The 25,478-nt window shown below is 41.4% G+C and overlaps 1 protein-coding gene across 1 annotated transcript; it reads left to right on the forward strand.

The window, feature by feature from the left end:
- The first annotated feature begins 2,533 nt into the window (after positions 1-2,533).
- On the forward strand, positions 2,534-25,478 carry ANKMY2 (ankyrin repeat and MYND domain containing 2). The gene is made up of 11 exons (XM_026649416.1): positions 2,534-2,638; positions 3,706-3,835; positions 8,156-8,220; positions 11,373-11,511; positions 13,221-13,319; positions 14,584-14,744; positions 15,660-15,874; positions 18,086-18,221; positions 21,251-21,379; positions 22,883-23,024; positions 24,596-25,478. Exons 1-11 carry the CDS (start codon positions 2,534-2,536, stop codon positions 24,817-24,819), a joined length of 1,545 nt encoding a protein of 514 aa, XP_026505201.1. The 3' UTR covers positions 24,820-25,478.

The raw sequence follows: 25,478 nt of genomic DNA on the forward strand, positions 1-25,478 counted from the left end.
TTTCTGAGAACTACGTTTTCCTCGAACATCCTACAGTGTTGTTAGCCATGCCCTCGCAGGTATGTAAGGGACAGGGTGTCGCTAGTCAATCAGTGAGATATAAGACTGAATCAAAGTGAAGTGAGAACCCAGCTGCGATATTGTGAGCCTTGTTCTAGTGTGTAATTGTGAAAGTGTACTTGTGTTTTAAGACTTAAGAGTGTAAATAGTGACTAATAAAGGACATATTTAATGAGACACCAGAGATATCTATCGAACCCCTATCTACACAGCAATATACAGTAAATACTATTACTTTTTTTGCCATGCTTAACATGTAATGTTTGATGACTTTCTAAGATTGCAGAACATAGACTTTTGCATTCCCTAATATTGTCTGTTTTCCATGTAGAAAATAAAAGATGCCCCCAAAGAAGCCTTCAGGAGCTCAGTGTAGGAAGTAAAAAGCTCAATTGCAGTCTAGTTTGCAGCAAGGGGCAAATTTGATGGCAAAATATCTGAAACAGAACAACATAGACCAGACTTTAGGCCAGTAGTGATCGTCCCAGTGTAGAAGAAATTGAGCAAAGCATAAATGATGGAAGTCCTATTACTAAGGAATTATTAGATTTATCTGAAGATAAGGAATGGAAATGTGAGGAAAGTGGTGGAGAATCATCCAGTTTTCCTGGCCATGTACAGGAGAGTGATGATAAAGAAGAATGTGGTTCACATGAAAAGGAGAGAAATTATAAAGAAGAATTAGGCTTGCATGATGACAGAAACAGCCGTGAGAAAAATTGCACACCACGGATAGATACATCAGAGCCTGCTTTATGGCTGGCGATCCTAAACTCTACAGATATTGATCATGCCAGCAAAATCGAGGATATGACGTTTCCAGTAAATGAGCAGAACAGTTCTCAAAGTCACACTGCGAAAAAGTGCTTGGTAATGGTGAGAAACTGAATTGGCATTGATTAGTTTAATTGAAATTAACAATGTGTTCTGGTTTTGTTGCAAAATATTTGACAAGAATGCCAAATTGTTGTTTGTGCTTTCTGGGTAAAGTTACTGGCATAATTTAGCTGATGCTCTGAAGCAACCCCACCATTTTATGGCCTACTCCAAAAGGATGGAGGTCAAGTCCGGGCTCAAGATGAATAAATGCACAGACGCAGAAAACCAGCACATTGTTAATGTAGAAACCCAGCACTGGAAGAACATGCTCTAGCGTCTGATCTCAATTATCCTCTTCCTTGCAAACAAATAATTAGTCACAGTGAAAAGTTGTCATTTACAGTAAGATTAGTTGACAAGGATGTCTGTATCCAAATAAACACTTGATCTGTTTCCGGTCTGTGGATGCCTCTACTGGAAAAGGCCTAAAAGAACTGTTTATGAACATTTTGAATGAGAATAAAATAAAGCTTCAGGATTGCCGTGGCCAAGGCTATGACAATGGCATGAACATGAAGGTAAGAGATAGTGGCATCCAGGCAAGGATTCTTGCACTGAATCCAAGAGACTTCTTCGTGCCTTGTGGCTGTCATTCCCTCAATCTGGTTGTGTCAGATGCAGTGTCATCTTCGTTAGATTCAGTATCTCTCTTCAGAGTACTGCAAAGGATATATGTCCTATTCAGCATCAACTATCAGGTGGAAAATCCTCACGGACAGTGTTACAAATCTGACCGGGAAGCCTCTAAGTGACAGTTGCTGGGATAGCCGCATTGACAGCATAAGGCCAGTGAGGTACCAAGTGACTGAGATTTACAACACCCTGATGGAACTGGTACAGTCGAGTAAAGTCAAGGCTGGAATCTGACATGAGGCACAAAGCCTGGCAAACCAGATCACTGACTTCAAATTTCTGGTCTCAAATGTGGTTGGGCACAATATTCTGTTCCAAGTAAATGTTGTAAGCAAGGACAGTCAATGGACATTGCGACCACCACTACTACTTTGATGAGAAGCTGTCTTGAGTTCGTTGTGGCCTGCAAAGACAACAGATTTTAAGGTGCTATCACTGCTAAAGAAATGGTGGAAAACTTAGGAGTTGAGCCTGTATTCACCAGAAGACAAGACTGTTTGGTTATGAAGGCAGAGATGACGCCATGGCAAGCTCAGAAGAAAAATTCGAGGGAGTGTTTTTGTTGGCACTGCTCGAGTGCCCATCAAAGAAAGGTTCGGATAAATAAAGCACCATGAAAAGACCTGGGGTTTTTTTTGTTTGGTTGGTTTTTTTGTATGACCTTAGTAAGCTGCTGGAGGATAGGAAATCACTTTTGAACCATTGTATAGACGCTGACATGGGAATGTTTGGACGTCGCTGATAAAGACCTCTACGTTGAATTGGACAACATCATCACATTTTGCCACACAGGAAGCACTCTCCACCCCAGGTTCTCAATTCATTTATGATGCAGAGCTGAAGGACACTTTTCCTAATGTGTGGATAGCTTTGAGGATTCTGCTTATGCTGCCAGTCACAGTCGCAAGTGGAGCACAGCTTTTCGAAGCTAAGGTTCATTAAAACATATCTTTGATCGACGATGGCCGATGAAAGACTGACATCACTTGCTACTTTATTGCTTGAGAATGCCATTGGCCAGTCTTTGGATCTCTCTGACTCGGTGCTTCAGTTTGTGAGGGCAAAGGCAAGAAAAGTGACCTTTTGAACTAAAGGACTAGGGTTAACACTCTAAGGCTGTCACCTACTGTAACACTATTTAATACTGGTCCACCCAATGTTGGTGCACAGTTCAATTTCTTGATGTTAGTACATTTCAGTTATTCTTAAAATTAAATAGCTTAGAGGAAACAAATTTTTGTTCGCTTTTATATGGCAGGAATACAGATTTACATATCCTAGCGTGCAAATTTATCGTCTTATACGATAGGGATAAAGCATGCATGCAAATCATGCATCAAAGTCATGAAATGAGCTACAAATGCAATAAAAAATAAGGTATTCAAAAGTTTAACAAGTGGAGGGGGAATGCCATCTGGTCTAGGGCCGGCTCTGTTCACACCCTACTGCTCACAGGGATCCATGTGGGCGAACAGCTTTTTATATCTGTTGGAGGTGACACAATGCTCACACAATGCTGGCTCCTTTCCCTCTTGTCCTAGCTCTACATGGGGGAACACATATAATTCAGGTTCTGAATCAGTCCTGCCCCAGATTTAGAGAGGATTTATTATGTTGTGTAGTTGGTAGGTATGGGGATGTCTCACTGCAAATTTTTATACTTACACACACATACCCTCCTATTGTACACGTTGCACTAGCATGTTCCCTGGCTAATATCTAAACAGCTAATGGCTTCTTTGTAGTGTGTTTCAGTGTGTTAACTTCTCAAAAACACTTCCCATCAAATAATAGGATTGCTGGGTCCTTAATATTTTTCATCTGTTACTATCCTGGCCAAGGAAAATGACATCACTTTTCATGCTGATCTGTGGCCATACAGGATCCAAAATGTAGTTTTCTGAATCTATATATATGAAAATGACCTGAGGATGAGCCTGTTCAACGCATTGCTGATGTCTGCTTCCTTATTTAGTTCCAGATGCTGATCACTTGCTATTCATAAACAGCAAGTGGAACAGGGGACTTAGGTTTTTGTTTGCCTGTTTGTTCTGCAGAGAGACTTTTGGAGGGAGGGGGGACCATCTTGAAATCTAGTAATTTTTTTTTAATCTGCTCTTGACTTTTTAAAAGCCTGAACAGGAAATTATAATGTTTTTCTTTGGCCTATTAGCATATGAAAGACCCACAAAAATAGAGGAAACTGATTTTACAAGGGAAACGGGGAAACTGACTATAACCAGAGTGCAGTCAAATGCACAAAGTAACCCAACTGAGTGGTGGGAGGGGAAAGGAAACAAACTTTTTTCCTTCTAATTTCTGTCAGTTATAGTAATCTTCAGAGCTACTGTTAGCAATAGTAAGCAAACAACTTGCAAATAGTTGACAGTGCTCCTCTAATAAAAATGAACATGATCACAGTATTTTCCAGTTACTTACAATTTGCACAATTATAATTACTTAAAAATAAAACTTTAAGGCAAGTAATATAATTTTAAAACTTTGCCATAAAAATATAAACCACATCTTAAACACGGATACGCTTTAAAGTATTTTCATCCCATTCTTGTTATAAGTGTAAGCCAGGGATCGGCAACCTTTGGCTCCCGGCCCGTCAGGGAAATCTGCTGGTGGGCCGGGACGGTTTGTTTACCTGCAGCGTCCGCAGGTTCGGCCGATCGCAGCTCCCACTGGCCGTGGTTCGCAGTTACAGGCCAATGGCGGCTGCGGGAAGCGGCATGGGCCAAGGGATGCGCTAGTCGCCAAAAAGTTAATAAGCTTGTGCATAGGTCTTTTTTGCAAGATTGGGGTCCTAAGTGATACGCTGGAAATCTTTTTAACAATCAAATGTTTGTCATCATTAATGGTTTTGATTTACTTGCATTTCAGCTTGGATCAAAAAACAAAACAAACAAAGCTAAAATGTCTGGTTCTCAGATGTTACCACAATGGATTTAAACATTTCAACAGAACAGCAATGTTTTTAAATATCTTAATTTAACAGTTCTAATAATACTGGGTTTTTTTACTTTATAAAAACTAATTTGGGGGCTAAACTAATGGACAATGGCCCTCATTTCACTCAGCATATTTAGCTGCATGGCTGTGAAGAACATTGAGGCGAAATGTCTCTAGATTTACCCTCTTTGTACAACCCCGATTTCCTGGAAAATCACACAAAAGGAAGCTTGTTATGGTGTGATCTGACTGCACTAAACAGTTATTTAAAACAAATTATCTGTCACTTGGCATGCTTTCCTGGGGAGGGGATGAAGTAAAGACAAAGTCTCAAGTATTGTTATGCTGAAAGGTTGCTTTAGAGAACACCTACATATCTCATTCTCCAACACCCCCATCCCCCAGGTCAAAATAAGCTTTATCATTCATTTAAAGGGTTCTAGAACTTTTTAATTATACAGACCACTTTCCTCCCCTCATTCTCCCACTTTCCCTGTTTTCTGTTCAGTTATGGCCTGACCCAAAGCCAGTAGAACCTAAAGGAGTCTTTACGTTGACTGCAGTGGGCTTTGGATCAAGCTTGTATCCCTGTGGCTCAATAGAAAGGATTTTGTAGGCAAAAGTTTGAGACTTATGCAGGCACAGCCTATTCTGTTCTTCAAACTCTAAAAAATTAGTCTTTAAAAAAATAACGTGGCTGCACTTTGGTTTGCTTATGAACAAGGCAAACAAACATTCCCACAACCTAACTGCTGAAGTATTTATTAGTATCTGTCTTTGTTTAACCAACTCATGCCAGGTAATTTTATTTTTATGTTGTCATATTTTTGGATTCTCTTTGTCCCATGAACAAAAGGATAGGCTTTCATTTGTTTGTCATTAAATAATGGATATTGGTTTAGGACACTGGTAGAGTGGGAGTTTGGGGCTGGGCTGGAGATTAGACACAGTTCTGTCTTTTGGTCTTGATGACCACTCGCTCAAGAAATACAGTCATTATGTCTGACATGGATATATTATAGTAGTAATGTCCCACTAATTTGACTTTGAAACCAGTTCTCATAGAACCCAAGGTCAGAACAATTTAGTATTTAATACAGTACTATCATCACTTGCATTGTCTTTGATGAATTAGGATCTCAGATCTTCTGCTACTACTGTCAGAATAATGATGCAGAACCAGGCTTTTTAAAAGATTAGAATTTGAATTTCAAAAGTGAGATATTTACCCTGCATTCTTGTAAATGTAATTCATAACCTTTTTCTTTTAAGTTTGGGATTTTTACTATCAACTTACTTTTTTGCACACCCCACTTTCTTCATCAATAGTAGCTATAAAATCAAACATCTTCAATGTAATACACACCTTAAAATTTGTACACAGCACAAATATTATGATCAACAGGAAAGCTACATCAAAATTATTTTATGAATGGCTTTTTTATAAAATCATCTTAAGACATAAGTATGAAAGTACTATCCAGAAACAACAAAACCATTATCTCTTATTCCAACCTGGAAATCTATCACACATCAGAGAAATATCCAAGTTTAAATGCACTTAGAGTTTTCCTCCAATATTTCTTGCCTTGGTCACTGATGAACCCACTTCCCTCCCTTATTCGATCTCTTCTCACACACACCCATATCTACTGTACTTACCGTATATACTCGTTCATAAGCCGAATATTTTTGGTAAAAAGGTGACGCATCAAAGAGCAGCGGTCGGCTTATAAACGGATCTACACCAAAATTTGATGATTTTAAACTCTATGGAATCATTGAATTGAATATCTAATACAATGTCGTTTTGTTTGTCGTTTTGTTTACCTGGAGCGTCTGTAGGCATGGAGCCCCTCAGCTCCCTGTGGCCGCGGTTTGCCGTTCCCAGCCAATGGCGCGCCACTTCCCGCAGCTCCCATTGGCTGGGAACGGTGAACCACAGCCATAGGGAGCTGAGGGGCTCCATGCCTGCAGACGCTCCAAGTAAACAAAACGTCCCGACCCGCCAGCGACTTACCCTGACGGGCCGGGAGCCAAAGTTTGCCAACCCCTGAAATATAGGGTCAGCTTATGAAAGGGTCATACAGTTTTTGTTATTTTTACCTAACCATCTGTGGGGGGGGGAGGGGTTGGCTTGTAAATGAACGGGCTAATGAACGAGTATATACGCATTATACGATACCATTGTAAGTGTTATGAGAAACAGGACACATACACACTCCTTCCTCATAGAAAATACTCAGACCTTTTAGAGTGAATTCAGCTTGTGGAACCAGTATGGTAAGCTGCCGTTACAACACACTTTTTTGGATTTGAATTTTAGAGTGGGTGGGTTGGTTTGTTTTTTGGCCAGAGTAGGAAGGGGCGTTGCAAATGTAAACCAAAAAAAAAGTAAATTATAAATCATTCTTCATTCTGACAAACAAAGATTTCAAAGCACAGTAATACCTCTCAATCTAATTAATATTCAAAGTTACTGGGAGAAGGATGTTAGTCATTAGTTAAAGGCTTTGATATCTATGTGAACGTTTATATACAATACCTTAAAACATTCCCTTTGTATTTATTTACCAAGTCAGAGCTGTCCTGATACAACTTAGGAAAAAAGATATATTAATTTCCCAAGCTCAAGTTTATAGAATAGTCTAATTGCTTCACATAAGCAATTTTTCTTTAATCATAGAACTTGGAAGGGACCTCGAGAGGTCATCTAGTCCAGTCCCCTGCACTCGTGGCAGGACTAATTATCTAGACCATTCCTGACAGGTGTTTGTCTAACCTGCTCTTAAAAATTTCCAATGATGGAGACTCGACAACCTCCATTCCAGTGCTTAACCACCATGACAGTTAGGAAGTTTTTCCTAATGTCCAACCTAAACCTCCCTTGCTGCAATTTAAACCCATTGCTTCTTGTCCAATCCTCAGAGGTTTAAGAAAAACAATGTTTCTTCCTCCTCCTTGTAACAACCTTTTACATACTTGAAAACTGTTATCATGTCCCCACTCAGTCTTCTCTTCTCTAGACTAAACAAACCCAATTTTTTCAATCTTCCCTCATAGGTCATGTTTTCTAGGCCTTTGATCATTATTGTTGCTCTTCTCTGAACTCTCTCCAATTTGTCCACATCCTTCCTGAAATGTGGCGTCCAGAACTGGACACAGTACTCCAGTTGAGGCCTAATCAGAGCAGAGTAGAGCGGAAGAATTACTTCTCGTGTCTTGCTTACAACACTCCTGCTAATACATTCCATAACGATGTTGGCTTTTTTTTGCAACAGCGTTACACTGTTGACTCATATTTAGCTTGTGGTCCACTATGACCCCTAGATCCCTTTCTGCAGTACTCCTTCCTGAGCAGTCATTTCCCATTAATTCAAGTCTTCTAATTACTTTACTTTGATTTTAAAAACTTCTTGGCTTTTAGCTTCTAGAATGTAATATTATTCATCCCTGAGTTTCTTCATGCTTGGTAACAAATTTAGTCTGAGTATTTCATTTAAAATCAGAAATAGAAAGATTTTGCATTGCTTTGATTCTTCATTTCCTCCCTTTTAACCCCTTACTTTTGATGGAACACCATTTTATTTTATTTTTAACCTCTTACTTTTTTTTTTTTTTTAAGGAAACACTGAAGAAGCTGGAAGGCTCTTGGGCAGCAAGAATGTCCGTGTCAATTGCTTGGATGAGGTACAACAAAACTTCTAAATTAAAAGTATCTTAGTGGGTCTATCAAGGAGAAGTATCAGGTTGGAAAGCTATTTAGAGGTCTGCAGGCTTCCAAGGAGCTAAATAACTCTATAATTTAGTACATAGGAAGTGGCAGACTTCTGAATAGCTTTTCAACCTGCAGCTATTAGTAAGCCTCTGAACTACTCTTAATCTATAAAAGTATTTCAGAGGATTAATATCTTTAAGCTTAGATATAGTATGTGTTTTCTCTCAAATTCTCTACAGGCTTTGTTGACAGGTGAAATGGTATAACATGAAGCCCACAAAGAGCTTGTAATCTGCATTTCCTATTGCAATTCTTCCAAGTTTTAATTCTGAAAGAAGTCATGCTATCGCAGGTTATCCCTGTATTTTCAAGCAAATTCTGCATTATTGGATAACTGTGCCATCAAAACAACGGTGCTTTGCCCTACAGCATGCATGCTGGCTGACTAAGGAGCCAGTGGCATTGACTAGCTCTGAAGTGGGAACAGTCCTTTTTAGGGGAAGGGAGGAAAGAGAGAGGACAGTATAGAAGTCTCAAGGACCAACACAGACCATTTAATATGCAACAGGTTAGTCTAGGGTTTTCCCGGACACAGCCTGTTTTGGAGCTTCCTTTCTCTGTCCATGCAGATTTTTCAAATAACAGGAAATGTCCAGGGTTTTTGCAGAGCAGACAAGGTGCAGCTCAGAAAGACCCCCGATTGGTCCGCTTCCTGAGTGGTCCCTCCCCTGCATCTGCAGCTGATTGGTCGATTCCCCTGCAAGCCACAGCTGACAGATCTCGCCCACCCAGGCCCCAGCTTCGAGGTATGGGGAGGGGGTCCTGCAGGGAGGTGCTGAGTGACGGCTGTTGCTGCATCCTGGGCTTGCACCAGCCGCCCTACTACCATGACATTAGGATCCCCTCTTCCCTCAGCTCCCGCTCACCCCACTGTAGCAGTGTCCTCTTTTTTGGGAACCTGAAATACGGTAACCCTATGTTAGTGTGTGTTTAAAAATCACACCCTGTAGAATGCATTACCCCTAGACATTGCCTAAGTCTAAGCTATGCTCACTCTTCTGCCCCCTCTTCCCGAAAACCCTTAAGTCCAAAAACTATACTACAATTTTAAGCGGATATCTGCTCCAAAGGATTATTATGCATTCTTATCTATATTTGGCCCAGTGCAGTTGCGGGGGGGAGAGGGGGTGTCAAGGTTTCTGGATGCTTTCTTGAGAAATGATTGTTAAGGCTACATTTTAGTCATGGGTATTTTTAGTAAAAGTCATGGACAGGTCATGGGCAGTAAACAAAAATTCATGGCCCATGACCTGTCCATGACTTGTACTATATACTCCAGACTAAATTTTGGGTGCTCTGGGGGGGGGGAGGGGCAGCCCGGGGTTTCTTGGCAGGGGGGGGGGGGGCAGCGGGTAGCCTGGGACCTGTGCTGCTGCTGGGGGAAGGTGGGGTGTGGGGGTGGCAGGCTCCCTACCTGGCTCCGCATGGCGACATGTTCCTAGGCAGAGGCACAGCCAGGGGGCTCCACGCACTGCCTCCGCCCCGAGCGCCGGCTCTGCAGCTCCCATTGGCCAGGAACCGTGGGCAGTGGGAGCTGCGAGTGTGGGCAGCACGCAGAGCCCCCTGGCCCCTTCACCTAGGAGCTGAGGTAGGGACATGTTGCTGGTTCCGGGGAGCCCCCTCTCACACCCAAACTCCTGCTGCAGGGAGGGGCACGGCCTGAGACTACCCCAGCAGCAGCCCATGCGGCTGGTCCAGGGGCTGCCCAAGCTGTTCAGGGGCCCCTGGGCCAGCCACCTCAGCCACTGCAAAAGTCACAGAGATCCCGGAAAGTCACAGAATCCATGACAGATTTGCAGCCTTAATGATCGTATGCTCACTGTTGACCCTACTGTATAGCATTAGACACTGTCCCCCAGACTGAGCACTAAACTAACCACCTGATTAGATTATTTCAAACTTGTGACCTTTCCTAATGCAGGGCTGGCTGCATGCACACCGCTGTCTAAACTCAATGATCTGGATTACAAAATGGAGACTGTCCCGTCCAGACACTTTCGTTTAGAAAACGTGACTCACTAAAATGCATTCCTCTCAATTCTCCAGTATTAGGAGGGGGTACGTTGCCATACCTCATACTTTCAATTAGAAGTTTCAGAGTGGTAGCCATGTTAGTCTGTATCAGCAAAAAGAACGAGGAGTACTTGTGGCACCTTAGAGACTAACAAATTTATTTGGGCACAAGTTGTTCAATTAGAAGTGTTCGTAATTTTCATTCACTTTTCAATCAAGGTCAGGTTATAGTCCTCACAACAAGTCATCCTGGTTGCTAAAGCTTCCCTTAAGATTAGGCTAGAGTGGGGAAGTATACACTAATGTAGCTACATAGTTGTAGTTGCATCAGTACAAACCCCTAATGCAGACACACTGAACCATTTACTACAGCTCACCCCTTTTTTTGCACAATTGAAGTGGGTTTACAGAAGGAGTTAGAACCTGTATAACTGCACTGCTGTAGTTACACCAGAGAAGTTCTGGGGAAAAACCTTCAGCTACTGGGTGAACCCTTCCCTCATATTTTTGGTATTGCGAATAGGTGGTAAGTGGGAGGGAGGAGTGGTAATACAGTTACAGCTCCATCAATTATAATTAAGAATTGACAGCATGACTTTCACAGTTGGGTGTCTATAAATCTTGGTAATAGACTGAGAGGAGCCTGAACTAAATATTCTTACTCCCACATGTGTGCAGTGGAAAAAACTTTCATTTGCCAACCTAGGAGGCTGGCAACTTTCCTAGGTTTATAGGGTATAATCTGTCTTTAACGCTAAGTACATGTAGAGGCCTTTTGCAAATGGCGATAGGTATTTTGCATGGTAATAATACAGAATAGAAGATATGCAAATAAAACAGTGTAATGAATAAGTGTGAAATCCATTATACATACAGTATAGTCCTTTTACCCAACACTTTGCTTTATGGTTTGGTTTTGTTAACCCACACGTCAAATGAGGCATTGTACATGGGTATGTAATTACCAGGTGGGAGTCTTGAACAGTACAAAGATCTATAAATGTAATTACCACAAGTGCGTATATTTCTTTCTTGATTCTTCTCTCATTAGCATGGCATGACCCCTTTAATGCATGCAGCATACAAAGCGAAAGCTGACATGTGCAGGTTGCTCTTGCGGCATGGAGCGGATGTTAACTGCAATGAACACGAGCATGGATATACTGCCTTGATGTTTGCTGGACTCTCAGGTAAACTCTTTCTAAATTTGTATTTTCAAATTTTTATAATATTGCTATCTAGACAACAGGCCTATGAACAGGTTGCAATATTTCATAATTCAGGACACTGCCTTAGGATGGAATAATAAAAAGATGTTATTACTTAAGTAATGGGTGGGTCTGTGTAACTGCAGAAGTACTAGTACAACCCAGTATGCAGGAAAGATGCTGTTGACTTATTTTGTCCTATATTAAGTAGATTTGTTCATCTATTTGAGGCATATGCTATATAATTCCTAGTGTATAGGGAGGAATACTGCCGTACTTAGTCCTGGAGCCTTAAAATTCCATCTGTCATGCAATGATTTTTCTGCACAGCAGGGTGAATTCTGTTTAATTACATTGAGTTTCTATGAAAGACACTCCCTTACTGAAGGATGGGTGGACTCTCCAACTGTAGCTTTTAATAAGCAAAGCTATTTTAATACTTCTGAGGCTTGTCAAATTTAGTCTTTCTGCAAGTCTTGGGCTGCAAACAGATTATAGTTCCTCTGAATGTATTTAGCGAAACTTTGGTAAGGAATAGATCCCTCACCCAATTTCCTTCCTCTAGGGATTGATCACTAACAGTTCACTGCGTGTTTCTGATTCTTGAACTTTGAGCTCAATTTGTTATTTGTCACTGGTCATATGGTATTGTTTCTGTTCCCTGATTTAGATAAGCAATAATTCTCTTACAATCAGGAAAAGGGCTTTAAATCTCTGAATGAGGGGTAGAAGATAAGGATTAGGGAAGTTTGACTCTTTTTAAACTTCTTCCTTTCTGGGTCACTCAGGTCTTTCCCAAAGCATAATTCCCAGAGAAATTAATATAAACTCTTAGCTAGGTGTGGAGACATTAGTGTAAGATATTAGTTTAGACGTAGAGTGAAATCAGTGGCCCGCAATCTCCAGTATGAATACTCCTGAATGTTAGTTTTCAGACTTTTAATCTTTGAGCTCAAAAAGAATGTGAGCACAGCTGAAGCAGTGTCACTCTAAAATTAGAGCAAATGCAAGAAACATTTATATTTTTTTCTCCTTTATAGTCACGTCACCCTAGTCAGCAGTCCCACAAAAACAGAAAGTAAAGGAAGAGCACATCTGGAAAATAGAACCAACAAGCCTGGTCACAAATGTCTTTATTAGTCTCCCTGAAGGGCACTAGTTAAGTGATATAATTTTGCCAACAAATTTAGCTTCATCTTATTTATTTGGTATTTATCCCAGCCTGAATACCTAGTTCCCATTGGGAAGAAAGGAACAATCTGTTCTCTGCTCTACACTTCTGCTCCATAATAGTACTGAATTTGTTCTTCTCTTAGAAGACAAGATGCTGTAGTTGTACTGTCAAACTAGAATAGCAGGCTTTGCATCTATATTGCTACCCGCTGGGGGGGGCAAATCTTGGCATTGAGAGATACACACTTGATTCAGTGGGAATTGAACATGCATAACTGAGGGCAGATTCCGAGCCTGAGAGTGTGAATTTTTATTCCTTGGGCTTTGCAAATAAGAGAAAAATACTGTTGGCTCTTTAATCCACTGTTTTAAACCAAGGACATCAAGGATTTGTTGTGTCAATGTTGTCCTTTTTAGGTCTTGAAGTTCAACTTGAAATTAGCTACTAGTCTTCTCAAATTATGTGCATCTACAAAAGACAAAACAAAACTCTGTATGTCTTCTCTCTTCAAATACAGGCAGCAAAGAAATCACCTGGATGATGTTAGAGGCTGGAGCAGAGACTGATGTTGTCAACTCTGTGGGAAGGACAGCAGCTCAGATGGCTGCCTTTGTGGGTAAATTGAAATGATCTCCTAATTTTCACCAGGGCTATAAAATTATATGGTTTGGTGGATTAAACTGTTTATTCTTGGAGGAACATTACTTCACATTTCTACATTAATTGATTAAAAACAGAGGATTAGATTTTATCCCATGTCTCCTCCTATAATGAGTGAGCAGACAGTCAGATTTCATTCTCAACAATGTTAGAATACCTATGATCCTCCACTCTGCTGAAATATGCGAAGACAGTTGCTACTGTGCTAAAAGTGTGTAAATTACACTGGGTCATCACTTTCCAAACCATAAGACAGACTGGGAAGTTCTAATGTAGACTTTGCCACTGACTTGCTGTGGATGAGTCATTTCACCCTCTGCTCAGTTTCCCCATCTATAAAAAGGGAAATAATATTTACCAGCCTGCATCCCAGGGGTGTTAGGAGAATTGTCCAGCAAGTTTTATTTATCTAATGGTTACAGCAGGGTACTGTAGACCTGAGATCTGTTTCCAGCTCTGCTATTGATTTGCTGTGTGTCTTTGGGCAAAGCACAAAGCCAGTCTGTGCCTCTCTTTTCCCATCTATAAAATGAAGATCCTTATGCACCTTTGCAAAGTGCTTTGAGATATTTATATGGCACTTATTATCCAAATACAAAGTATTAATATAGCACCTATTCTCCTGCTGTCCAAAAGAAGATGTGATTAAGACTCTCTAGTTTCGCTGGTTACCTGTTCCTTTCTCATGAATTAACTAGTGCTCTAAATCCTGAGATTGATGATGTCCAGTTCCAACAACCAGTGTCTCGTCTCTTCTCTTCTCTTAACACAACCTCGAGGAACTGTTCTAATGTGTCTTAGGCCTCCCCTGCTTACATCCCATGCATCCTATAGACAATGCTCTGACCTATTTTTGTGAATAGATTACTCTCTCAAAATGAATAGCAGGAGGGCACAATTGCCAGAGAGCTCCTCTTGAAAATTTGCTGACACCAATATGGCAGACCCCTGTATGTTTTTGAATAAGAAAATATGTGGGGATTATTGAGAGGAATACTGATCCCCTTGTGGCTTAATCTTAAATATATTGTTAAAGGATCTTGGGGAGAAGAAATTAGGGGGGTTTCTCTTTCAGTCCCTACAGCCTGACATCTTATATGTACCTGTTTACTGCCAAAAGTTAAAAATTGTGCTAAACCAGCTCCTGTGGGGATTGGGGGAGGAGGTAGTAATAACTAAATTACATTTTCACTCTTAATGGCGCTTTTTTTTAATTTTAGGTCAACATGATTGCGTGACCATCATCAACAACTTCTTTCCACGGGAAAGGCTAGACTACTACACTAAACCACAAGGACTAGATAAAGAACCAAAACTGCCAGTGAAGTTAGCTGGGCCTCTTCACAAAATTATTACTACTACAAACTTGCATCCTGTTAAGGTGCAGTAATGTGTTCATCTTCTGTATTGGCATAGGACCAGATTCTGTAACTCTTGTGTTGAGAATTAGCTTATTGATCAAGGGATTACTTGCAAAATAAGGTGATCTTCGAAATGAGAAGACATGGCAGAATCTGGCCCATAATTAAGAATATTAAATCTGAGATATCAAACTAAGTGGTATTATTCCATACTATGCAAGAGATCATGAGATTTAGTATGGTACAGGTAAGTCAGAAACTGAGCTCACATGTCTGGTCACAGAGATTCATACTCTTGAAATAAATGCTTAAACCTATTTTACATTTCCTTCCTTCTTTTAGTGGAAAATTCAGGCAACATCCAGTCCTAATGCTAGCTCACTGTTCTTTCAATTAATGTGTGTCACAGCAGCTGTTTTACTACTACTTTTTTTTTCTTTAACCCCTATTTCATTGCAGTAATGTCTGTTGCTGCGACTTTTGAACATATGTGCAATTGACTTATGTTTTTACCTGTTGGTATAACAGTCCAAAAAAAAAAGCTGTATCTTGTGGCTTATTTCTATGTGTAGCTCAGAAAATAAGTAGCCCTAAATTCCTACAGCTTACGATTGAAAGTTAGCATTTGTCAGCTATCACCAATCTGAGATACCATAGTTTTCATCTGCATTTAAAATAGGAAATAGTTCAGGTACCATTGTGGTATCTATGGCATGTGCAAGTAGGTAATTATGTACAGCATTACTTAGAGTAGCAATTTGGGCACCTGTCTTTGAAAGTGTTTAGTTCAATGTATGAACAGTCTATTTACTGCACTCTAGGCTTATTTTAGGCTAACTCCATTTTCATCCATCTAACTTACATGCTTTAACTCACATGCTTAAAGGAAAAAAGGGTTCCTCATTACATTAAACACTCTTCACTGTTCCCTGTAGATTGTGCTGCTGGTCAAAGAGAACCCCCTGTTGGCAGAAGTAGAAGCACTGCTGAAATGCTACAGGGTGTTGGACCTGATTTGTGAGAAATGCATGAAGCAGAGAGATATGAATGAAGTACTGGCTATTAAAATGCACTATATCAGTTGCATCTTCCAGAAATGTATTAATTTTCTCAAAGAGCGAGAAGATAAACTGGATGGATTAATCAAAAGGTGTGCATTTATACAGAATTTAAAAGCAGTCTGAGGATCTATACATAAATTAATTTTATACATATCAAAAATAATGTGCCTATTAGGATGAAGTGAAGCTGGAGCATTGGTTAATTTGGGGTTTAAAAGCTACCAAGATTAAATTGCACTGTTTGAAAGATTCCAGTTTAGCATTGTCCAGGGGAGCCCTCATCCCCTACCACTTATGTACAAAAGGCATCCAGTACTCATTACTCCTGGGGGAATTCTGCACCACTGAGCAATGCAGAATTTTGCAGAAATTAATGTGTGCGCAGAATTTCCTTTTTTCGGAAATGGGCGGCAGAAATGTTGACTGCCCCTAGGAGCTGATGGCAGGGCTGGCTTTAGGCCGATTCCCCAGAATCGGGCCCCACGCCTAAGAGGGCCCCGCGCCTTAGGTGCCTTTTTTAATTTTTTTTTACTCATCCGGCGGCAGTCCGCTCCGGGTCTTTGGCGGCACTTTGGCAGCGGGGGGTCTGCTCCGGGTCTGTGTGTGTGTGTGTGTGTGGGGGGGTGTCCGCTCTGGGATTTCGGTGGCGGGTGATCCTTCAGTGCCGCGGAAGACCCAGAGCAGACCCCGTGCCGCCGAAGACCCAGAGCGGACCCCCCGCCACCGAAGTGCCGCCGAAGCTCCGGACCGCCGCCGGGTATTCGAATCGGGCCCCACAGTTCCTAAAGCCGGCCCTGGCTGCTGGACCCAGCAGAACCCAGCTCACAAATAGAAGACAAGGCTGAGGAGAGTGGGAGGGAACTGGAGGGTTCCCAGCAGCTGCAGTTCCCAGCACAACCTGAAGGAAGGAGGCAGCGCACAGGAAACTCCATACAAACCTGGAACCCAGCATCAGGCTATTACCCCCCCCCCTCCCCCCCCTGGATCCCTGGGCTCTAGGAGGGTAGAGGATGCAAGTGTCTGGGCTGGAGGTGCCATGGCTGGGCTCTGGGGGGAGGGGTTATGAGTGGCCCCCTGGCTGGGCTGTGGAAGGAGGAGGCAGAGAAACAGGAACTGGATTATTATAGGGGTTTCTTCGATTCTGTACTCCTGGGGGAATTTTTTTCTCTCTCTATTCAGACATACCCGCTGACAGGTATATTGAAATAAATTACCAAAATAATTGAAACTGGCGTGATTATATAGTGCTATTTTGACAAATAAAATTTGCAGAACTTTAAAATGTGCGCAAAATTTTTAATTTTTTGGCGCAGAATTCCCCCAGGAGTAACTCATGCATGCAAAGAAGGGTGCAATCATCAGCACTGAACACCCCATAGGGCACATGGCTGGGTGGGTTAGACTGGCTTGGCCAGGGTCCTGAATGCCCTGAAGCACTAGAAAGGTAGGTAGTGCATGCATGTGTGTGTAAAAGTGATGCAAGCTACACTTTCAAATGTATAGCAAAGGTCACCTGTGAGCATGTTGCTGTCTACTCCACTCTACTCCCCAGCATAGACTCAAGCAGGCATAAAGCAAAAGTCCCATTTAAAGCCAGTGGAATTTTTGCTTCTAAACCAGTTGGGTTTGTATATCTTGGGTGGGATTTTCAAAAGTGCCTAAGTTCTGACAGGCTATTTTGATTTAGGTGCTTAACTTTCAGTGGTGTTGAGCATCTGGAGTTCCCACTGACTTCAATGGATGTGTTGGTGCTTCTGAAAACTGGGTTATAAATGAAGCAAATAACCCTGCCTCTAAAATATTAAAATCAATTAATTCAGCAGTGATTCAAGAATTAAGAGGATAAATAAGGGAAAAGAGGAGATAAGATAGCTTAGTGAAGTCAGGACAATAATGTGGTATTACTAATAGACTTTTAAACAAGAACTGTGCCGCCATGTCTTATAATTTAAAACAAAGCAAAGCCTCTCTAATAAGCTGTATGTCTGGCATTGCTGATATTGGGCTAGGTAGTTGAAAGACAGTGGGTATGCGTTTCCAAAACTTAGCTGTAATTTTATTTTATACTTCAAAATTGTTGTGTAATTATGTACAAAAAGCTTCTTTTGCATTTTTAACTTCACTGTGATTTTGAGAATACAGTATTTACTTTGAATCTGAATTTTAGCATAAAATTGTAGTATGAGGAAGGCAGCCAGGGGGACAGCGGAATAAATAACAGCCTGGACCATGCTTGTTAGTAAACGCTAATCATTAGTTGCTAATGGATTTTCATTTAATTTTTGCTTTAAAAATTTCAGTCTATTGAAAGGCAGAGATACAGATGGTTTTCCTGTGTATCAAGAGAAGCTTATCAGAGAGTGCATTCGAAAGTTTCCTTACTGTGAAGCTACCTTGCTCCAGCAGCTGGTGAGAAGTATTGCTCCAGTTGAAATTGTAAGTGTCTCTCATTAAGCAAATAAGCGCTATTTTATAAACAGATTAACTTCGATATCCCACATAGTAAAATCCCAATTATTCAATTGAATTTAACATGTCTTTGTGTCCCTTGACTTATGTTCTCTAGGATGCAAAAGTTTTGAATGTCCCCTGAGAGATTTAAAAAAAAAAAAATGGGATTCTAGGGAATTCTTCTTTAACAAATATAGTAGAAGTTCTGACCTCTGACAATTGGGTTTCCTCTAGTTTCTGTTTCCCTACTGTGGCTTTGACTGTGGAACATTATTTATTAAAAATCTTCACATCAGAAAACTAGAGCAGAGTATTCTGATGCCAGCACTTCGTATTTCTCTCCATTTGGGGAGGAGGCGAGAGATACTCTCTCTCCCTGTTTCTCCTTGCAAAACTCACTCCATAAATTCAGTGGTGTTACGTAGCTTAATAGTCTTATCCTGCACTTGGGCAAAACAGCAAGGGGTGTAAGGACTGCAGGATCTCTTGGGACTCTTGCAGTCATTATTTCCAACGGGCCAGAAGTGAATGGCAATAGGTGATGGTAACTTGGAAGAAAAGCATCTTTTTGAAGCTGCCTTTATGAACGGAAAAAGCAAAATGAACAGCTGTTGGTGTCCAGTGCCATGGATGCCTAGTAAAAAAACTAATTTTACATCTTCTCATATGTGTCTGATAGGAGACTCTCTTTAAAGAGTGTTTTAATTGGCTTATAATCTTGTAAGAGACTTATTTTTCAGAGGAAAGCACATCAGCATTTATTTCTGAAAGCTATGCAGTACGTGTGTTAAGATAGGGATGATGATTAATTTTGTGACACAACTGTTATATACTTTAATGAATTAAAAATATCCTTCATCTTACAGGGATCCGATAAATTTGACTGTTCTGTAGTTTAATTTCTGCAGTAGTAATTTATCTAGATCAGAACAAAAGACAGCACAATGATTTGAATGTTCATACAAAGCAACAAAGAGTCCTGTGGCACCTTAAAGACTAACAGATGTATTGGAGCATAAGCTTTCGTGGGTGAATGCCCACTTCGTCAGACACATGTTCTCTTATGTATGGACGCTTATGCTTCAATACATCTGTCAGTCTTTAAGATGCCACAGGACTCTTTGTTGCTTTTTACAGATCCAGACTAACACGGCTACCCCTCTGATACTTGACACAATGTTCATACACTGTCTCAAACTGTTTAAGGCACCCTTACGGCGGTTTCTTCTACTTTTTTCTCTATTCCTGGCAATCTCCTCTTCCCCTACTGACTCCCTTCAAATGAATCTGTTTCATTGCACAGCTTTGACACTCTTGGGCGTACCTATAAAACTCTAGAAGAATCTGTGCTATCAGTTACGTTTGTCCAGGAGTACTTGATCTTAGGCATGCATAATTATGCAGATCCAGTATGAGAAAAACCCAGTCTCTTGTGTAGCAATTACTATCTTTCTCAGATGATTTAATGGTTTTAGATTTGTTTTTGAGCTGGAACAACTTGTTTGGTCTTCCCCCTCACCCCTGCCCCCAGTGTTAGCATCATTCTAAGAAGGGATTCTTAACATTTTCATAACATTACCAAAGTAGTATATAATGATGGCTACTGCTTGTACTTTTTGAAGGAGCAGGATGTCTGCAAATTGTATCTAGTATTTTAAAGATTCCAGGTTGCAAATACTCAGTTTGGAATATTTGAAGACATGGAACACTCCAGTATGTCAGTGCCAAGAGAAACTTCTCTTTCTAGCCAGTACAGACACTAATTTGCATAATCCTGCTGCATATTCTTTACAAACTGCCAACCCTAAGTGAAAAGAATATCACAAAGTACAGTTCATTAATTCATCCAACAAATACATTAACAGGATGTTTTAATTATGACAAAACAACTAAAACAATGGAACATCGCATATGTTCTCTGATATCAAGACACATGGGCATCTGTGTGAAATAAAATGAAGTGGTGCCCCATTATGCAGAGATACTGGAGAACTGCTTCACCAGATGCCACAAATGGGAGTGAATACAAAAAAAATGTACATGTTAATTTCAGCAGCATTAGATACAGGGACAATATCCATTGTTTCCAAATGGGGAAAGAACCTCAATCGGAAAGACATTCTCTTTTAACATTTCTTCAAGCAATGGCACATAGTGTTTAAAAAAAATTCCATGGGGAAAAGCTTTTTGTTTATAGGCTCACAAAGGATACTTTGTAGTAAGTGCAGGGGTTACAATAAGAAAATATTATATGTGACATTAAGAAGTCCTTTGTGCTCTATCTAAAGCCACACTTAATGCTAAAGTGGTACTAGCAGATACAGCTTTTCAACTGTAGATATGCTTCATCAGAAGCATAGATGTTGCTGTGTTTGTGTACTGTTATCCTTTAGGGCTAATGCTGCCCAAGACTAATGGTGCACAGCTCCCCTTGAAGTCATCGGGTGTTGTGCATGTTTAGCCAAGGGTAGAATTTGGCCCTTTGTATCATAGACTTACTGGACCAGCTACAGTATTTTGAAAACTACTATAAAAGCTCTGAAATCCTGGCCATCAGAGTTTTTGCAGATCACATGGTGGAAAGAAATGGTGAGGGAGGATTTTGCACATCCACTACTTTCTAAAGTGATGGCAGTATTGGAATGTGGGTGTAAATATTAATTCTAAACTGATTAGCCTAAAATTGGATTCAAGCTTCTAGGATGAAATAAAATAATTTCTATCCCCCTTCTTTAGAAACTGCAGACTAGACAAACCTAAGCTACAGCTGTTTGTGTAAGTGTAATGAATGATAATAGTGGAGGGTCCTGCATTACGGCTGGGTTCACATGATTAGTTTTCTGTTCCTGTTGCTACAACAGAAACTTCAGTGAAAATGCATAGAGCCACCAGGCATCTTGCTCTTAAGTTACAAATTACCAAAACTTCTTGCTAAATATACAAGTCATATTTCTGCAGTCTTTAAATTATGTTTTTTCTCCTCTTTATTGCCCAACTTTTCCCTCTTCCCTCAGGGCTCTGATCCTACTGCTTTCTCTGTACTTACACAAGCTATTACTGGCCAAGTGGGCTTTGTGGATGCTGAATTCTGTACAACCTGTGGGGAAAAGGGAGCAGACAAAAGATGTTCAGTATGTAAAATGGTAAGAGACTGTAGTTTAAAAAATCTGGAAGTTGAAGATGTGCCTTATTTCCAGTCTGAATTTGCCTAATTTTTAATGGTGAGACTAATTAACCATTGGAACAATTTACCAAGGGTCAGGGTGGATTCTCCGTCAGTGACAATTTTTAAATCAAGATCAGATGTTTTTCTAAAAGATATGCTCTTGAAATTATTTTGGGAAGTTCTTTGGCTTGTGCTATACAGGAGGTCATACTAGACCAGAGATGGGCAACTATGGCCCACGGGCCACATCCAGCGCGCGGGACCGTCCTGCCCGGCCCTGGAGCTCCTGGCCAGGGAGGCTAGTCCCCAGCCCCTCCCCCACAGCCTCAGCTCGCCGTGCCGCCAGTGCTCTGGGCAGTGGGGCTACGAGCTCCTGCCGGGCAGCGCGGCAGTGAGAGCCGCCAGCTGTAGTGTATTAAATTTTTCCCCGTAGGAATGTGCTAATTACGGAGCACCAGGACAGGCAGCTGTAAGTAGCACACCGTAAGTAGCACATTCCTACAGGGAGCAATTTAATACACTGCACCCAGGTAGGGAAGACTGTGCCTCCCCAAACAGCCTGGCCCCTGCATTCCCTATCCGCCTCCTCCCACTTCCCGCCCCCCTGACTGCCCCCCTCAGAATCTCCGACCCATCCAATCTCCCCTGCTCCTTGTCCCCTGACTGCCCCCTCCTGGACGCCCTGCCCCTAACCGACCCCCCAAAACCCCACCCCCATCCAACCCCCCCGCTCCCTGTCCCGACTGCCCCGACCCCATCCACACACACACACACACACACACACCCCGACAGGCCCACCGGGACTCCCTGCCCCTTATCCAACCCCCCTGCTCCCCGCCCCCTTACCGTGCCACTCAGAGCACCAGGACTGGCAGCCGTAAGTAGCACACCGTAAGTAGCACATTCGTACGGGGAGCAATTTAATACACTACACCTGTCCTCCATACAGTTTCGGAACCCCAATGTGGCCCTCAGGCCAAAAAGTTTGCCCACCCCTGTACTAGATGATGACAATTGATGGTCCCTTCTGGCCTTGTAATCTCTGAATATATTACTGCCAGTCTGGAAAAGGAAGGTTACTTATCAGTAATTGTAGCTCTTTGAGAAATGCCCCTGTATGTTCAGACTCAGGAGATACAAAGCACCTGCTTGTGGTGCAGGTATCTTGAATCCAAGAAGTAGGAATATTTAAAGCCCCAAATAAGACACTGTGGGTTAGAGGGCTGAGTTACAATACATTGTGGATTTCCTAATTTAATTACAATAGAACAATAGTTTCCTTTTTGAGATAATGTATAGAATACCCACTCTGTGTGACCTTATTAACTGTTTATAATTGTAATTTCAAAGTAGTACTCTTAGGCTATATAACATATTGTTCCAATATCCTGATTAAATGTTTAGCTTTATCTCCCATAAAGTTAAACTATTGTACTGCCCTGTTATATGAAGGTAAAGTAATGGCTCTGGAAACTTTCAGGTTATTTATTGTGACCAGAACTGCCAGAAAATACACTGGTTTACCCACAAAAAAGTTTGTAAGACGCTGAAGGAAGCTCATGAGAAGCAAGAGCTAGAAGCTGCCAAAGAAAAACGGAGACAAGAAAAAAAGCAAGAGAGAGGTTAGGATCTACAGTTTGCTAACTAAAATTAATCCTGCGCTAACAAATTCTACTACAAGAAGCAAAAGTAAATTCTGTTACTGCATGTACTAAGTGAGGTTTAAGAGAATGTCTTGGTTGGTAGAAAAAAATGGCAGTAATTGTTGGAATGCTTAACTTCTTATTTGTGAAAGCATAACTTTGTATACAATAACAGAAATACACATGACTCTTGAGTACAATCGGGCACCAGGAATTCTAACTTTGCTGTTTCAAATCTTAAAGCTCTGATCAAAAAACCTGAAATCCTAACTGTATAACTTCACTGTATAAATGGAAGACCAAGTGACAAGTTGAATAATAAAAACAGAACCGCCAACCCACACACTTAACCCACTGTCCAAAAGGTTAACTCCGAAGTTAATTCTTCGCTATATTGTGGGTATGGGGAGAGGAACAAGGAACTCTTGTGTGAGTATGTAGGGGGTGGCTATTTGGTTGTTTTGGGTTCTTTCCTTACAATCACTAACAAAATGACAAACTCTGAAGATCCTGCAACAGAGTAAAAATGCCTAACACCTTTCCTCCAAAACAATTTTCCTGTATGTAATTCAAAGGAAAGTCCCTGAAGTAGCATACATGCTCATTCTCACTTCCCTTCCCCATTTTATCACTACTTTATATGTTTTAACTTTATTGTAGGCAGTTACAAAATACAGGAGCCATGTCATTCTTGCCTTACTCACAGGAGAGTAGCTCTCCTCAGCTGGGCTGTGAAAATACTACTGCAGAGCAGTTATTAGTGTATCAGAAAACAACTCCACCTAGTGACCATCTCATGTAAATTTAAGGACCCAAAATGGGCTTTTTTAATCACTCTGACCCCTAAGTAGACCCTAGAGGTTGGGGGTACAGGAGGGTGCTCTGGGCTGGGACCAAGGGGTTTCAGAGGGCAGGGGGGAGGGGGAGTCAGGGCTGGGGGAGAGGGTTGGGGTGCAGGAGGGGGTCAGGGGTGCAGACTCCAGGCAGCACTTACCTCAAGCAGCTCCCAGAAGCAGCAGCATGTCCCCCCTATGGCTCCTAAGCAAAGGCATGGCCAGGCGGCTCTGTGCGCTGCCCTGTCCGCAGGCACTGCCCTTGCAGCTCCCATTGGCTGCAGTTCCCAGCAAGGGGCGGCGCTTGGGGCTGGGGCAGTTCGTGGAGCCCTCTGGCTGCCTCTACGCTTAGGAGCCGGAGGGAGAACATGCTGCTGCTTCTGGGAGCCACACGGAGTGGGACAAGCCCCAGACCCCGCTCCCCAGCGGGAGCTCAAGGGCTGGATGCAGCCCCCAGGCCATAGTTTGCTTACCCCTGCCTTAGGCAGAATTCCTGTGTCTAAGGTCACTTAATGTAGTCCTGCTTCCTTACTACTTTTAGAAGAATAAATATTAGGAAACTTGTTTGATAGCAGGGTGAATAAACTTCTCAGTGAAACAAAGAGAATGTACCTGCCAAATTCAGCCTTAAGAATAACAATGTCCACTTCTTGTGTGGGTGTTCCAGGGGTTTGTTAATGATGGCGTTTATGAGATGTGTATGTCTTTTTTTGTTAGATGAAGCACAGGCAGCTGATCCTAGTTCCACAAATGAGGAGCAGTCAGACCTTCACCCAGGAGCTACCAAAGAAGTGGATCCAAATCAAGCAGTTGAGAGAACAGAGGAAAATGTGCTTAACAATGAGCCAGCAGCCCCACAACCTCGTCTTGACAATCCGTCTGAAAGCGAGACCAGCTTAGCTGACATCGCTGTGCAAAAAGTTCAAGAATCTGAAGAGTAAGATGATGGTGGGCAGGGGACTGAAGTCTTGGCTGAAGTCCCTGTACTTCAGTGTCACGATGCATATTCTAAGTTGAATATGTTTATAGCCCTCACTGCATAGCATATGCAAGACTTCCTGTGTGAGATAGCATATGTCTCTTTTTTTCCCCTAAGTTAAGAAATAAGCCAGCATAATCACATACTTTAGACTCCATTATAGGTTGTCAAGACAAGTCATTTATACTCTGGTCAATACTATATTTGCATATATCCCTCTGGTTGTACCTACAACAAGTGTAGTAAACCTATGAATATCTGTGGAAAATAAGCCACTTGCTAGTGAAATGGGAAAACATTCAAATCACTTGGATTATCCTTGTTTTCAAAAATTAAAATCCTACATATAGTAAATTAAAGATTTTTCTCCACATGCAATAAAATTGAAGCTGAGAGAGTCTTATGAAGTCATATGGGAGGTTAGCAGTTTAATTTCTTTACAACTCTTCACAATATAATTTTTTTTTAATTTTTTTTTTGAGAGTCTTCATCTGGATTCTGAACACTCTTCACTGTCTTTACTGTGATTAGTTAGTTTCCGCTATTGGTGCACAGCAATATATAATTTGTCTGTTTTGTGACAATTTTCATTAAATGATACTGCTGATCCAGCTGTCTCAA

This window comes from Terrapene carolina, unplaced genomic scaffold, assembly GCF_002925995.2.
Source record: "Terrapene carolina triunguis isolate 2854851 unplaced genomic scaffold, T_m_triunguis-2.0 Scaffold84, whole genome shotgun sequence".
NCBI classification, from domain to species: Eukaryota; Metazoa; Chordata; order Testudines; family Emydidae; genus Terrapene; species Terrapene triunguis.